The following is a 14303-nucleotide window of genomic DNA, read 5'->3' as shown; positions in this document are numbered from 1 at the left end:
GGGATTTCATAGTGCAAAATACTTGGGGGTTATCCTCAAGCACTATGTAATTACAGGAAACAAAACAGGCTCATTGAGGTTTGAGACTATGCAGTGTAGCTCATTCAAGGTCCGGTGGAAGAGGGTTGTCCAGTTGGACATATTTTCAAGAAAATGGCTAAATGTTGAAATCAAGTGAGCTTTACAGACTTGACATTGTGATCACACACTTAACATACTTCAACAACGAGACAACACAGACCACCAGTACAACAAGACAAAACATGTCCTTGGTGAGATTGTTTTAGAGATGAGAACGACAAGTGTGACACTTGAGATAAACCTTTAGACAATTGTGACGACACTTGTACAACAGTGCTTAAAACTTTGTGTGTGAGTATGAAGGGTGTTCACATAATGAAGACAACCCAAAAACACAAAGGCAAACCTTCAAACTCACCATAACATGATCGCAAGCATGACAAAGAAATCAATATGCCAAGAGACGATCGTTGGTCAAACAACAAAAAGGGTGAAAATACTTCACAAGAGCTCATGGGGTGAGCTCAAGTGTTTGCAACCATCAAAGAAAAACCAAGGAAGGCTCTGAAATTTGGATGCAGGCAAAAAATTTGGAGGGTGTTGCACCTGCTACAATAGATTCATAAGAGGCCGCATGCTTTGTTGTACCATTAAGCCTAGCAATTGGAAATATGGTCTATATCGTCCCTTATTTGTACCCACTCATCCTTTGGAAAGCATTTCCGTGGAATTTATGGGAGGTTTACCAACAACCAGGAATGGACATGACTATCTATTCGTGGTAGTTGATAGGTTCAGCAAGAATTGTGTTCTCATGCCCTGTAAGAAGACCATAAGTGGAAAAAAAGAAAGAAAGTTTTTCTTTGGATAGGTTTGGGTGCACTTTGGGATACCAAGGAGCATCATTTCAGATAGGGATACGCGATTTCTCAATGCATTATGGACTACATTATAGAAGAAGATGGACGTGAAGTTGAAGAGATCTACAACATTCCATCCATAGACATATGGGCAGAAAAAAGTAGTCAGCATGGCTTTAGTGCAACTTCTGAGGGGATATAACCAAAAGCATCTGAAGTCTTGGGGATGAAAATTTGGTATATATACAACATTATTACAACAAATCAGTCCACACTTCTATAGGAAAGTCCCCATTGGAAATATGTTTTGGATATTTGTCTCCTTCACCTTTGGATATTGCATATGGGCAACAAGGAGGAGTGAAGGAGATGCCTTGAGGGATTAAAAAATTATAGATAATATTAGGCATATCCATCTACATGTATAAGAGACACTGCATACATCGCAAGAGAAATATAAGGCTAGGCATGATCAACATAGAATAGAGAAATCGTTCAAGGTGGAAGACATAGTATGCATTAGAGAAATTTTGAGGTCTAAAATGGGTCTTAAAGCATAAATGGACAACCAAAATTAACTTTATATAGTATGCATTAGAGAAATTTCCAGTTCTAAAATGGGTCTCAAAACAAAATGAACAACCAAAATTAACTTTATAAGGACTAATAGGATTCAATATGATGATGTCAAACATGGGGGATGATTCACCATTTTTGGAGTAAAAAAGTAAAAAGATAAAAAAATAAAAAATTTAAAAAACTACTTTTTCAACTTGTATTTCATCTTATCTCCCTATGGTTTTACTCAAATTTCGAGCAGGAGCACTCGTTGGATGCATAATTTAGTTCATTGTCCAATGAGTAACCATGTTACATACCATAAGTACATAAGTTGAAAAAGTAATTTTTTCTTTTTTTCCCTCTAAAATTTGATGATGTAATCTAATATTATTTTATTATCTCTACTATTATTTTATAATATTCCTTAGGAGGCCCATTTTAGACCTCAAAATTTCTCTAATGTGTTATAGTTGAACAGGGAGAGGTTACAGGGGCTGGGTAATAAAATCAAGGCTCTGAGGTATGACGCATTTGAGATACTAGAAAATGTTGTTGATAATGCCTATTGACTCAATTTACCACCATATATGCACATTTATTCAGTTGTGAATGTAGATAATTTTAAACTCTATGAGCCTTCCATGCTAGATCAAGAAGAGGAACAAGTCCTACCTTCTATGGAGGATTTGGCAATAGATGCTTATGCAGAGTTGATAGAAGATATAGTTTTACATAAGATTTCCAAACATACAAGACATGGGAAAAAAGGACCTTTGGCAGATGCGGTTGAAAGGACAACTTCTAAGCAAAGCTAAATGGTACACCAGAGAAAAGGTGGAGAAAAATTTTCCTCACGTCATTCAGTAGAAGCTTTTGGGGACCAAAATCCCCCAAAATGGGGAGGTGTGATCTAGATTGGATCATTATATTATTTTTCATCCATCTTCGATGCATTCAAAGTGGAAAGAGTGGAGGAATCAACTCATGGGACCATTTTTACTAGCATGAGCTAGTTTGGCAAAACAGGGTCTGAAACCATCTGGGAGAGTTTTGAAGAATCAAATTTCATTTTTTAGGGATAAAAATTCACTGCTTTAGCGTCGCACCTTTTCATGTTTTTCTACACACAAATATCTTTCCAACGACACAAGAAGTGCCTCAATTAGAGAATGTATGTGAAAGTTACTCCACTCAAAAGTTGATCTTCATGTTTTCACACCCATAATTTGGGAGGATCATGCATCAGCCCCCATTATCATGGAAAAGGGGTTAGCCACGTGATTATGATGTAAAATACTCTAGAAGAGTCTATATTGTGACTCTGGTTGAGAGTTGATATAGTCAAACTTAACCACTAGTAGGCTATCGAGATGTGTCGTAACCGGGCCACTAGGAGGAAAAGGGATTTAATTCTTTCAAGTGCATTTGTTCCATAGCTGAGCAAAAATAACCAAGAGGGATATGAGGTAGAGCACATAGAGAGGATTTGTGCCTTGTAGCAACCCATGGGCCACAACCATACTTATTTGTACTCACAACCATATTTCCAAACAAAGAAAGAGAGTGGAGCAACCTCACCTTCCAACTGGGTTTTTATCCCGAAAGGGTTTCCGAGAGAAAATCTTGTGCCTAATGTGCGTGTGATCTTTTATTTTTCCATTCTCTATTTTATGCATATGTTTTAATTACATGCATGCATTATTTATATTAAAATCTACACATCTAAAAATCTAAGAAAATTGTAATATTGTAGAATTTCAAATTTTAAATATAATATTATTATATTTGTTTTGACGAACTGTCCTGTGGAATATCCACAGTAGTTTACAGATCACTATTTATGAATAGAGTAATAAGCATATTTCAAAACAATATATGAGTTGTTTAAATTACTAATGGATTGTTATTATTAATGCATACAACATAATTAAATCCTTGCTTATGGAATCACACTAATGTTGATTAGATGTTAGGGACAACTAGAAAAGAGTTTCAAGAAATTTATATTATGTGAATACTAACATTGATTACATGGGTACAATTCTTGGGATCCACACCAAGTTGGGGTCAAATGTTGGGAACAACCTAAATCCTTAATGATACCACTGTGAAATCATATTCCAAGGGAAGGACTCTTGGGATCCACACCAAGTTGGGGTCAAATGCTGGGAACAACCTAAATCCTTAATGATACCACTGTGAAATCATATTCCAAGGGAAGGACTCAAGTTAATAACGATAACCTAATGTAAAATTCTTAGGACCTTAACAAAAAAAATAGATAAATAAAATATTGATTTTAATGTCTAATTATAGTTAAAGTCCAAAGAGATTGGGGTTAAGCTAGCAATTTCCTATAATATGACCTAAGTAAAATTATCCTAACCCTAATTCACTCTAAACCTATTTATGACTTGTAATTAGTTGAACACTCTATAATTACATACATGTACAATTTCCTCTTAAATTGAGCATAGAGCTATTTAGTTATTCAACTTCCTAAGCAATAGGAATATCCTTTTTAGGTGAATTGATTGATCCGAAGAAAGACTAAACGATGAAATTTCTTCTTAAATTAAATATAAAAATGATAAAAATATACATACTCTACCTCTTTATAAATTTAAATATAATCTTCTAAACAAAAATACATACTCCTACCTCATATCATATCATACTATTTCCGCACTAACAAATTTTATTTTTTTATACCAACATACTACTTAATAAGTTATAAAAACAAAGCACATACTCAAAACTATTTTATCGACCACACTCTACTATTACCCATTTGATAAAAAAGCATTTCCCACATGCGTGCCACGAGGGAAGGCTCTGATTTGGAGTTTATGAGTTCCTTTATAGAATTGACACCCGGATTGTATACGTGTTGTTAGTTTAACGGTAAAGTCCAGGCGAATAAAGAAACACTACGAAGTCCATTGAAAAGCATTATCATTTTGATTAGTTTGGGAGGATCAATTCTGACACATAAAACCAAATGGAATCCGCACAACGCTACCCTCTCCCACTTTAACCAACACTAAACCCGACAAGCCATTTGGTCAACCACAGAGATTAAGAATATTCGCCACCTTGCTCTTCTCACCAAACTCCGAGTACCCTATAAAACTGTCCACTCTCGCCCTCGAAATCCATCCCTACAGTTCTCGTCACCGCTTCTGTCTGCCGCATAGAGTCCTGTTACAGTCTCCTGACCACTTTCATAAACGCCATGGCTACGAAAGCGTCAACGGAACAGAGGCTTCCCTTAATCGCAGTCATGGTCATGGCTGCACTCATGGCCTTCAGCGTCGAAGCCCAGGTACCGCCCGTGCCTCCCGGCCCGCCCACGACCACGACCCCGACCGTGGCTCAACCCCCACCCACAACCACGACCACGGCCGTGCCTCCACCCGCGTCCACTTCCGTAGGCTGCACAAACGCCATCACGGCTCTGTTACCGTGTGCCAATTATGTTACGGGGACTAACGGCACTGCCACCCCAGCTTGCTGCAACGCCTTCGTGGCCGTCATCGTCAACAACGCAGCGACCTGCCTTTGCCAGTTCCTCAGCACTCAGAATCCGCTGGGTTTTTCCGTGAACCAAACACGGGCTCTCGCACTTCCCGCGGCATGCAACGTTACCACTCCGTCTCTTGCAACCCAGTGCGCAGGTACTCGCAAAAAGCAAACCTAAAGATTTTAATTCGAGCATTAATTAATTCAATTCCGAAGCTTAAAATTAATTTCGCATTGATGTGTGCAGCGATCGGTGTCCCTCTCACGCCAACGTCGGGCCTACCTGCTACTCCCACGTCTCCAGGCATGTTTTCCGCTGCCTTCTGCTTTTAATTGTTCTCATAATTGCAGTAGTATTCATTTTTGTTTCCTGCGATGTTTCAGGTTCGAGTCCCGTACCCATGGCTTCTGCTCCTACAGCTCTGCCTTCTCCAGGGCCATCCACAACCGGCGAGACTCCAGGTACAGCGGCCGTTCCACCAAAAGTAGGTAATCCGTCGGGTTCAGGTTTGCCGCTGTCTACGGCGTCCGGCGGTAGCAGCCCCAATGTGGGGAATAGTCGGCCAAGCTCCAACGGCGGAGTTTCCATATCTGCAGCTTTTCCGCAGTGGAGCTGTAGCATAATTATGGGAGTAATTTTAGGGACGGCTTTTATGTAAATTTGGTTCGTTGGCTATTGGTTCGCGCTTTTAGAGAAGTAGCATAGCAGTGCTCTACATTTGGTTCTGGGGATTGCATTTTACATGTATTTTGTTGCTCTAATAATTCAATTCTCTCAATTCTCTCAGTGTGAGAGATATAGCTTTCTATTTGAATTCTCTAATTCTCTCAGTGTGAGAGATATAGCTTTCTATTTCGTTCTTTTACGCATGGTTTGTTTGGAAAAATGTAATTGATATAATTATGTCATATGTATGTTTATTTTGTAATAATTTTTTTTGAATCTTAATTAATTAAATGAATAATATAAATTTAATTTTTCAAAATATTTGTAATAATAATTATAAATCAAAAATATGTATTCTTTAAATTCGAGAATTTATATAACATGGAGAACGAATTTATGATTACCTTTTTTATATGGGTGTGCGGAGCAATTCAAGTATTGTTTCCATCCTTTGCTATTTCATTTATATTTACAAATTCATAATTTTATGAAAACCCATGATAGATTTGATGAGAATTTTCTGGCCATACGACCTCCCAACAAGTCGATAAAATATTTTATTCAATTCTTTTTATACTTCCCTATTCTAAGAATGGTAAAGAATCGAAAATCTTGGAATGTGTTAGGCTGGGATTTCATAAAAAATGTACATAAAGTGCACTAAGAACATAATCAAAACTAGTTATGGTAAACTCGGGAGGCTAATACTACAAAACAATAAACCAGGTTTAAAATATTTAATACAAAATACGGGTATTTAACTATATTTTCATGTGTTGAGAGCAATGTTTTAAACTCGAATTTGGCCAAGGGTCGACTCGATTTCGGTCGATTCGATTTCAATGACTTGGCCATTGTAAAAAATACATTAAAAATTTATTTTTTTATAAAAAAACATAATTTTAAAGATTTTCATTCATGTTTTCAAACACAACATTAGAATATAGATAGAAGACAACATATGATCAAAGTAGGTTCATGAATATATCAATTATATCAAAATGACACCCAATGCACTGTCCAATACATACATGATGATGATATAGAGATCAAAACAAAAACACATAACCAAGGAGGCTAGAAATGGCGTTATCCTCGAAAATAGATTGTAAGTCATCAAGGAACTAATACAAGGGTCCAAGAGTGTTCCTCACTCCAAGAAAGTCCCAAAGTGCATGTGTACATCTTCAAAAGGTGCATCCTCCACCATGATGTCATCTAGGAGAGACCCTATGTCACCCTTTTCAAGCATGTGAGTCACATGGCATCCCTAAGGGTAAGCATTGGCATCAAAGAGGGATGTGCTAGCCCTCCTAAGTCATCTCAACGATAACTATCCTCATCTGTGCTTTGGAAGAAGCCACCATCCACCAAAATAGGGTCAAGGCCAGCCAGGGGGCATCTTCAGTCCATTTGGGCATATCATCAAATAGTCCAACGTCCAAGGTTTTAAGTTTAGTGTTTTAGAATTTGGAGGCTCATCAAGGGGTGTAACATCACGTGGAATCAACTCAAGGCTCAATGCTCATCTTTGGAGGGCCAAGGTTGGGGCCCCAAAGTTAGGTTTGCTTTAAAAAAGGGGCAAATAACCTATTGGAAGGTTTTGAAGAAGAATGAAGCTATCCCTTAAGGAATCTCTACTACATATGTGATACCACCTAAATAAACCTCTCAAGATCAAACGAGCTAAACTTATTTAGGGACAAAAAACCATTAAAGTATCATAGTGAAAACTTTGGAGTCCCCCAAAAGAAAAAAAATCGTTGCTTTTTAGTTCACAGGCCGCTGTCATCCAACCTGGCCGAGTAGGCTTGGACTTGGCCGAGTCGGCTGAGTTGTTAGACAACTCGGCTGGCTTGGTAATAACCTAGCCAGCTGAACCGGTTCACTGGCGTAGTCGACCCAGTGAGGCCTTGACTCAAACCAACTCAGTCGAATCGGTTCCGAGCCGACCAAATCTTAAAAAACTGGTTGAGAGTGACATTTTGGAAAGTCCAAAAGCACATGGTTTTAATTTTTAATTTTTTAATTATTTAATATTTTAAAAAATTAATGATTAAATAAAACTATTATTTTAAATACTTTTTTTTCATTAAATAGCGAACATGTTTTTTACAAGTTAGAATATGGTGAAAATATATGAACTAATTTTATGTTACTTAACATTACTCCACGCTAATGAATACCATTCTTATTACAATTTTGAATGTTTAAAAAGTTAACAAGATGGATAGCAGCGTGGCTACTAGTCCCTGCCTAAGGGAAAAATAAATATCACCTGGCGCCATGGCGACCATTCGGACACGCATCTACCATGGATCCACGTGCACCCAAGTACTATGGACCCACCTACATGTATTACACTCGTTGATTGACGCAAGGGCTACCCCACGTATACCTAGAGTATGCATATAACTATGCTTATATATATTTGCCCCAGGAATTTCGAGCTCTCTACCGAGTCAAATCTTCAATATATTAATGATTAAGGCTCTGTTTATTAAACTCTTATGCGGAATGGTTTCATTACAATAGCCCAGTATTTCCCTTTATTCAATCCTTCTATTGGGACTTTATAACTCACTCTCCATCTGACTTTAATTAATCCTTGATTAATTCTTTATTAAACCTTAAGTTGCATATATATACAAACCCCCACTCTTTACTTTGGTAAAATATATGGATTTACCCATAAAACCATCTATCGCCCTTTATTCTATTATAAACCCTTTATAATAGAAATCCTTCGTAAACATACCTTTTCCTCTTTATACGTCTTTGCGCTTTTCCCGATGCATCCCTTTATCACTAATCGCAATCGGGGTTCTCCGCGGTTCACATTAACATGCGTTCCTCCTCCGCATCTGATATGCAACTAATGTAACCTTTCAGACTCCAAATATAATGCAACTGCGCATATAACATTATCGGGTCCGCTCCATCGCTCGTCGCATTCCCTTTTCGCCGACACATCACCATCGAACATTTGCGATGCGATCACTTTGTTGATTGCATCGGTATCACATGTCGCACTTTCCTAAGGCCCCAAGGTTAATCACTCATCAACATAAAATTGCGATGCAATATTTCTTAAAGCTCCTCCATCGTTGATCTTATTTCTGATGGTCCACACTTCGATCGCATATCGCAATCATTCAAGGTTTGAGGCCGGGGTTCATTGCTCCTATTGCTTTCCTCCAATACGATATTAATAACTCTGCTCTACTCTTTGCGACTTAATCCTGGCCGTTGATCATAAGGATCCAACGGCTCATGTGTACCAATGTTTCATTCCTACGTTCTTCCTTCCGCCTGGGTTTTTACGCTATTTCTTCAATTCTTTTTCTGTGGTGTTCGAGGTTCTTCAAAGGTTCTGGGTCTTCCACTATTCCACTACGCACTCTCTCCTGAGCTTAACTCCCCGTGACTTCTTCCATCACTATTCCTCCAGAGCATTATCTTGGTCCTTTAAATGGATTCTATGGCCCTTTATGATCCTCTATTGCATTCTTCTTTACTCTGTGTATTTGCTCTCCTCTTTGCGTTTGTCGAACTTCTCCTGCATATATCTATTATGCAAATCTCTGATTCACTCACAATTTATGATTCGATACTCAAAAACACACACTTACATAGTTGGAATTAAATCTGCGTATTTATAAATATAACAACTGATTACATAATGAGACTCTTCTATCTCTCTGGCCTGATCTTCTAATATCAGTGGCCTTTGTTCCTCTGTTGCCCGTAGGCTTATAGTCACACTCTCATTGGCTGACTGGCTGGCTAGCTACCCCATCCAACCTCTCTCTTTTTTTCTTTTCAATACATTATTAGCAGTTTCTTTACAGTTGAGGAACTGTTCCTCAGTTACTTTTTAGTTGTTCAACAGTTTCTTCAAACTAGTTCCTAACTAATCCTAACTTGATCTGCATGCCTAATTTAAAACTAATAATGGTTGAGTCAGCCTTAATTTCAAATGAACACTAAATAGATTCCCTATCTACGCTTGCTAAGAAATAAATATTGTTTTACATGAAATTTTACAATGGCCCCTTCTTGGCTAACACCTAGAACTTTAGGTCCAATTAGATACTTCGAGCTTGATCTTTGAGAGCCAATGTTGCTGCATCATTGATGTAACAATTAGAATGCGGAAGCCGAGAAGAATCATGAAGCTGGGCAAGTTGAGGAAGGGGCATGCATTTGAATCATTACGCTCGCGGGGCAGAACAACGGAACCACCATGAATTTTCCGAAACACCTCAGAATACTATTGATGAGTGATCAATTTCATTGTAGCATCATCACAGAACTATCCAGAAACCCTGACATTATCCCATGCTTCTAGAGACATCCAAGCACCACCTCTCTCTTCCAGTTTCGACAACCCTATCATTTAAATTGGTTGTTAAGGGTTACGCCTGCACACAAGAAGATTCAAAGAAGCCATTTCTGTGCACATTGATATGCTCTGTTAAAGTTGTGCGCGCGCTAAGGATTTTGATATCTGTCGAGTTTTTGGATATCTGATCCAAAGAATTTTGTGTTTGGTCTAGGTTTAGGCTTTGGAGGGCTTTGGAATCCTATTGTTGGTTATTGGGTTCCCTGTTTTAGTTGATTGGAATATCAATGGCAGATGTTAGCATGGAGACCGATGACATGGAGACTTTTTCTTTCTAGGCTGAAATTAATCAGTTACATAGCCTCATTATCAACACTTTTTACAATAACAAGGAGATTTTCCTCAGAGAGCTCATCAACATTTCATCTGATGTAAGTAAGAAAATATTTATCAATTTTTGAGTTCTCATATATTCATCAGATAATTAGGTAGGCCTACTATAGGGAGAATAAATAAGGTTATATATGCTTAAGTACTGTTTGATGTTTATGGAATTTGATTCGGTTCAAAGGGCTAATGGATAAGAGCAAGTTGGATGCTCACGTGGAGATTTTCATTCGGATTTTTCCCGAGAAGGCAAACAAGTGCCTCACTATTCTTTTCATTCGGATTGTTCCTGAGAAGGAAAACAAGTGCCTCACTATTATTGACAATGGAATAGGCATGACCAAAGCCGGTGAGTTCTCCAGTCATTCGATTCTCATGATTTGAATGAAATATAATCAATCTTTAGATAAGATTATAGCGGTTTTTCTGTTTGAATTCTTATGATATGCAATGGAATCCGTAGACTTGGTGAACAATTTTAGAACAATTGCAAGATCGGTGACGAAAAAGTTCATGGAGGCTTTGCAAGCTGGGGCGGATGTGAGCATGATCGGTTAGTTCAGTGTTGGATTCTATTCAGGGTTTTCTGTTTGAATTCTTATGGTATGCAATGGAATCCGTAGACTTGTGAACAATTGCAAGATCAGGGATGAAAGAGTTCATGGAGGCTTTGTGATGTAGGAGCATTCAACCCAAGGAAAATCATTGTAAAGTAGTAGACATGGGGGGGTCATGTATTTTAAGGAATTTGGATTCCTAAGTGATGAATTAATGTAATATTTAGGCTTTTGAGTGCATAGAATAGGAATTAATTAGATAATGTGAGATATCTTGTAAATGCTCTCGAATAAAGGAGAACATGAGTGGTTAGTAATGACAAAAGAGTTAGAAGTCAATTATAACTCTTAAAGCAGTTCATAATTCGAGGAACTAGAGAGATTTCTTAGGAATTAAATGAAGTTAGAAGTGGACATAGAGGATAGAGGAGATTTAGGAATCAGTTCAGTAGATCTAGGATTTGAACCAGAATTAGTTCAAAGAACCTTTTTGGTATAAATGTAAGCCTATGGGCAGAGTGAAAGTAGGATGCCATTGATAATTGAAGATCAGGCCTGTGAGCGACATAGAGTCTCAAATGTAATCATTTGTTTATACTTATGTATATAGAGGTTTATTCCTAGTTGTGTAAATGTGTGGAATGAGTATTTTATGAATGAATTACATATGAATCGTAGGTTCTGTAACAAGGTTGCAGGTAGAATTCTGCAGACCACGCCGAGGAGAGAATGATTCAGAGGAATCATCACGGGTATTTGAACCCAATTAAGGAAACAGAGTGAAACACTGGAGAGGTAACGAAGTGAGAATTTATTGAGGAGTTAAGCTCAGAGAAGTTGAACCGTGGAAGCGGAAGAATGAAACCCTTTGAAGAAACCTGAACCACAGAGGAAACGTTGAAGAAACAGTGAAAAACATAAAGAAAAGGACTAAGGAAGAAGTGAGTCATCGAAGCATAAGAACCATTGGATCTCGAAGACCAATGGCATAGGCGACAAGGAACGAATCCCATCGATCTCATAGATCAACGGTCTTCAAATGCTGAAGGAGCACAGAGGATAATCGACAAAGAGCAGTTCTCATAGGCAAAAGTGAATTTCAGGTGGAAGGAAAGGCGTAAGTAGTTTTTACCATTTGGCTCCAATTCCACTAATTGGAGGACACATAGCGGCAGAGGAGTGAGGAGAAACCGATTTATCGGGCGGTTAACCCCCGTGCCTGTTGTCTATCTGAATTCATGGTAGACCGTTGGATCTACTAACTAGTGTAGATCAACAACGGAGGACTATTGGATGACTTTGCATCGAGAAAAGATATCGATCATTGGATCGAGAACCACTCAACAGTCACAATCTAATCACAATAGCATTAAGACAAAGGTCAAAATTTGGTGGACTGTGATATGTCGATGCGCCAATAGCGATAAAGCGCTGATCGACGATCAAAGGTGGTCGGAGATCGATGGATATATAATGGTAGTGTTTAATAATTTGAGATCTTGAATATGTTTGCATATTGGAGGCGGGAGGAGGTGTGTATTAATGTGACCGTGGAGGAGCCGATATCCAATTGCGATAAAGGCGGAACCTCGAAAGATGTGCAGAGGCCGTATCAGGCAAAAAGGTAAATTATTGCGTGTTTGTGGGTTATTTCCTTTGTAAAAGGTTTGTAAAGGAAAATAGCGCCATCAAAAGGCTTATGTATTAATTTATATGTAAATCCAACATTATCAAGGGAGATAAGGATTACGTGCGATAAATATATATAACCAATGTTGAAAGAGGGAAGAATATATATATATATATATATATATATATATATATATGTGGTTAAAGGGTTAATGAAGGTTGTATAAGGGTTAACGAAGGTTATGAGGAGTTTTAAAGTTTGGATAGGAGGGATTTAATGAAGGCTTTAATGAATTCATAATTGAAGGCTTGAGGGTTGATTAATAGAGCCTTAACCATTGACGGGTGAAGATTTGACTCCTTTGTGAGATAAAGACCTGGGACAAATGTGTTTATGCACGATATATGCATACTATGGGTGTAAGCGGGGGTAACCCTGACATCATTTGGTATCAGAGCCAAATTGTAATTGAAACAATTGGTGTTAAAATAGAACAAAGCAATTCTTTGTGAAAGAATTGAGAACAAAGTTATGTGACAAATATGTTTATGAAGGCAAGGAAGGATCAAATTCTAATTTGACAGAAAGTAGGCACACAGAGGTAATGTGTAGCAAAACTTGCAGATGCAATAAACAAAGGACATTCCATTCAAGGTACAAGTGGAATGGTGAAACAAGATCATGCTAAGATCTTGAAGGTGAAGTGATATGTTCTGTTTTGATTTGAGAATGTAAGTTTATACATTGATATGCAGGTGATAGCATAAGAAGGTGTGAAGGTTGCAGCAATCTAGAGCAAGGAGTGCTTAATTGGTTCCAAAGGAAAGAACTAGAGAGATGTTAAAAGACTAAGCTCAAAGGAGAGAAGCTTAGTGAGGCATATGTAGCAAGAAGGAGACTTGTTACTGCAGAGGGATTGTTGCAGATCATAAAGGAAATTCCACAGAGGATGTGGGTAGAATTGCTAAGGGATGAAGGAAGCTGGTAAGACTTTCTAAGTGAAAGAAGAGGTGGTCAGAACCAAGTATTTCATTGTGATTTAAATACAAGAGGACAATTGTGTTCTTGAGAAGTGCAGATGAGTTGAAGCCTATGTTGAAAAGTGTGCAACAAGAAATGCTAAATTTAGAATGTGCTAAAAATAGGACTCCTAAAAATAGCATGTCTAAAAATAGTAGTTTGGCCAGGGAGGTCATTGGCCACCTTGGGTGAGAGGTGAAACTGCTAAAAATAGAAAGTTCTAAAAATAGCATTTCTGGGTCCCTTCCTATTTTTAGCAGTCCCTGGTCTAACTATAGGAAGTAAAAATGAATTTGGTCTTACTAGCAGTTTAAAATATTAATTAATTAATCTCCATGAATTAATTAGTTATGGAAAATCAAACTTGAATTCTTTGTGAGATCATGCAATTATTTTCTCTCTTGATTTAGGAATTTATCCCTTGATTAAAGGAGATAAGGTTCAGTTCTATATTGAGAGGATCAGTTGACTTAGTTCTAACTAGTCAAGTCTAGTTAGATTATTTAACAAGTTGTTAAATTTTCTATATTCAGTTTGTTAATGCTTGCATGCATGTGACAACTGATAACTGAGTATTCTCTCATGGATAACTAATGCATGTTAGTTCAGACAAAGACCCAGTTGAGATCCGATGAGGGACAATGTACTATCAGATGCTAGGATATTTCTAGTAAGTATTCCTTGCATGAGGAAGAAATCTATTTTCTTCTATGACTATGTAGGTGGACATGAG

The 14303-nt window shown here is 37.8% G+C and overlaps 1 protein-coding gene across 1 annotated transcript; it reads left to right on the top strand.

Moving 5' to 3' along the window:
• The first annotated feature begins 4627 nt into the window (after window positions 1–4627).
• LOC149210704 (uncharacterized) lies at window positions 4628–5623 on the top strand. The gene is made up of 3 exons (XM_089399060.1): window positions 4628–5119; window positions 5212–5268; window positions 5349–5623. Exons 1-3 carry the CDS (start codon window positions 4678–4680, stop codon window positions 5621–5623), a joined length of 774 nt encoding a protein of 257 aa, XP_089255186.1. The 5' UTR covers window positions 4628–4677.
• Window positions 5624–14303: the final 8680 nt, after the last annotated feature.

Source organism: Pinus tabuliformis, chromosome 1_2, assembly GCF_031772625.1.
Source record: "Pinus tabuliformis cultivar Carrire ecotype Pingquan chromosome 1_2, CPIR1, whole genome shotgun sequence".
Taxonomy (NCBI): domain Eukaryota; kingdom Viridiplantae; phylum Streptophyta; class Pinopsida; order Pinales; family Pinaceae; genus Pinus; species Pinus tabuliformis.
Note: the sequence above shows the minus strand (reverse complement) of the source record. Positions and strands in the feature narration are given on the sequence as shown.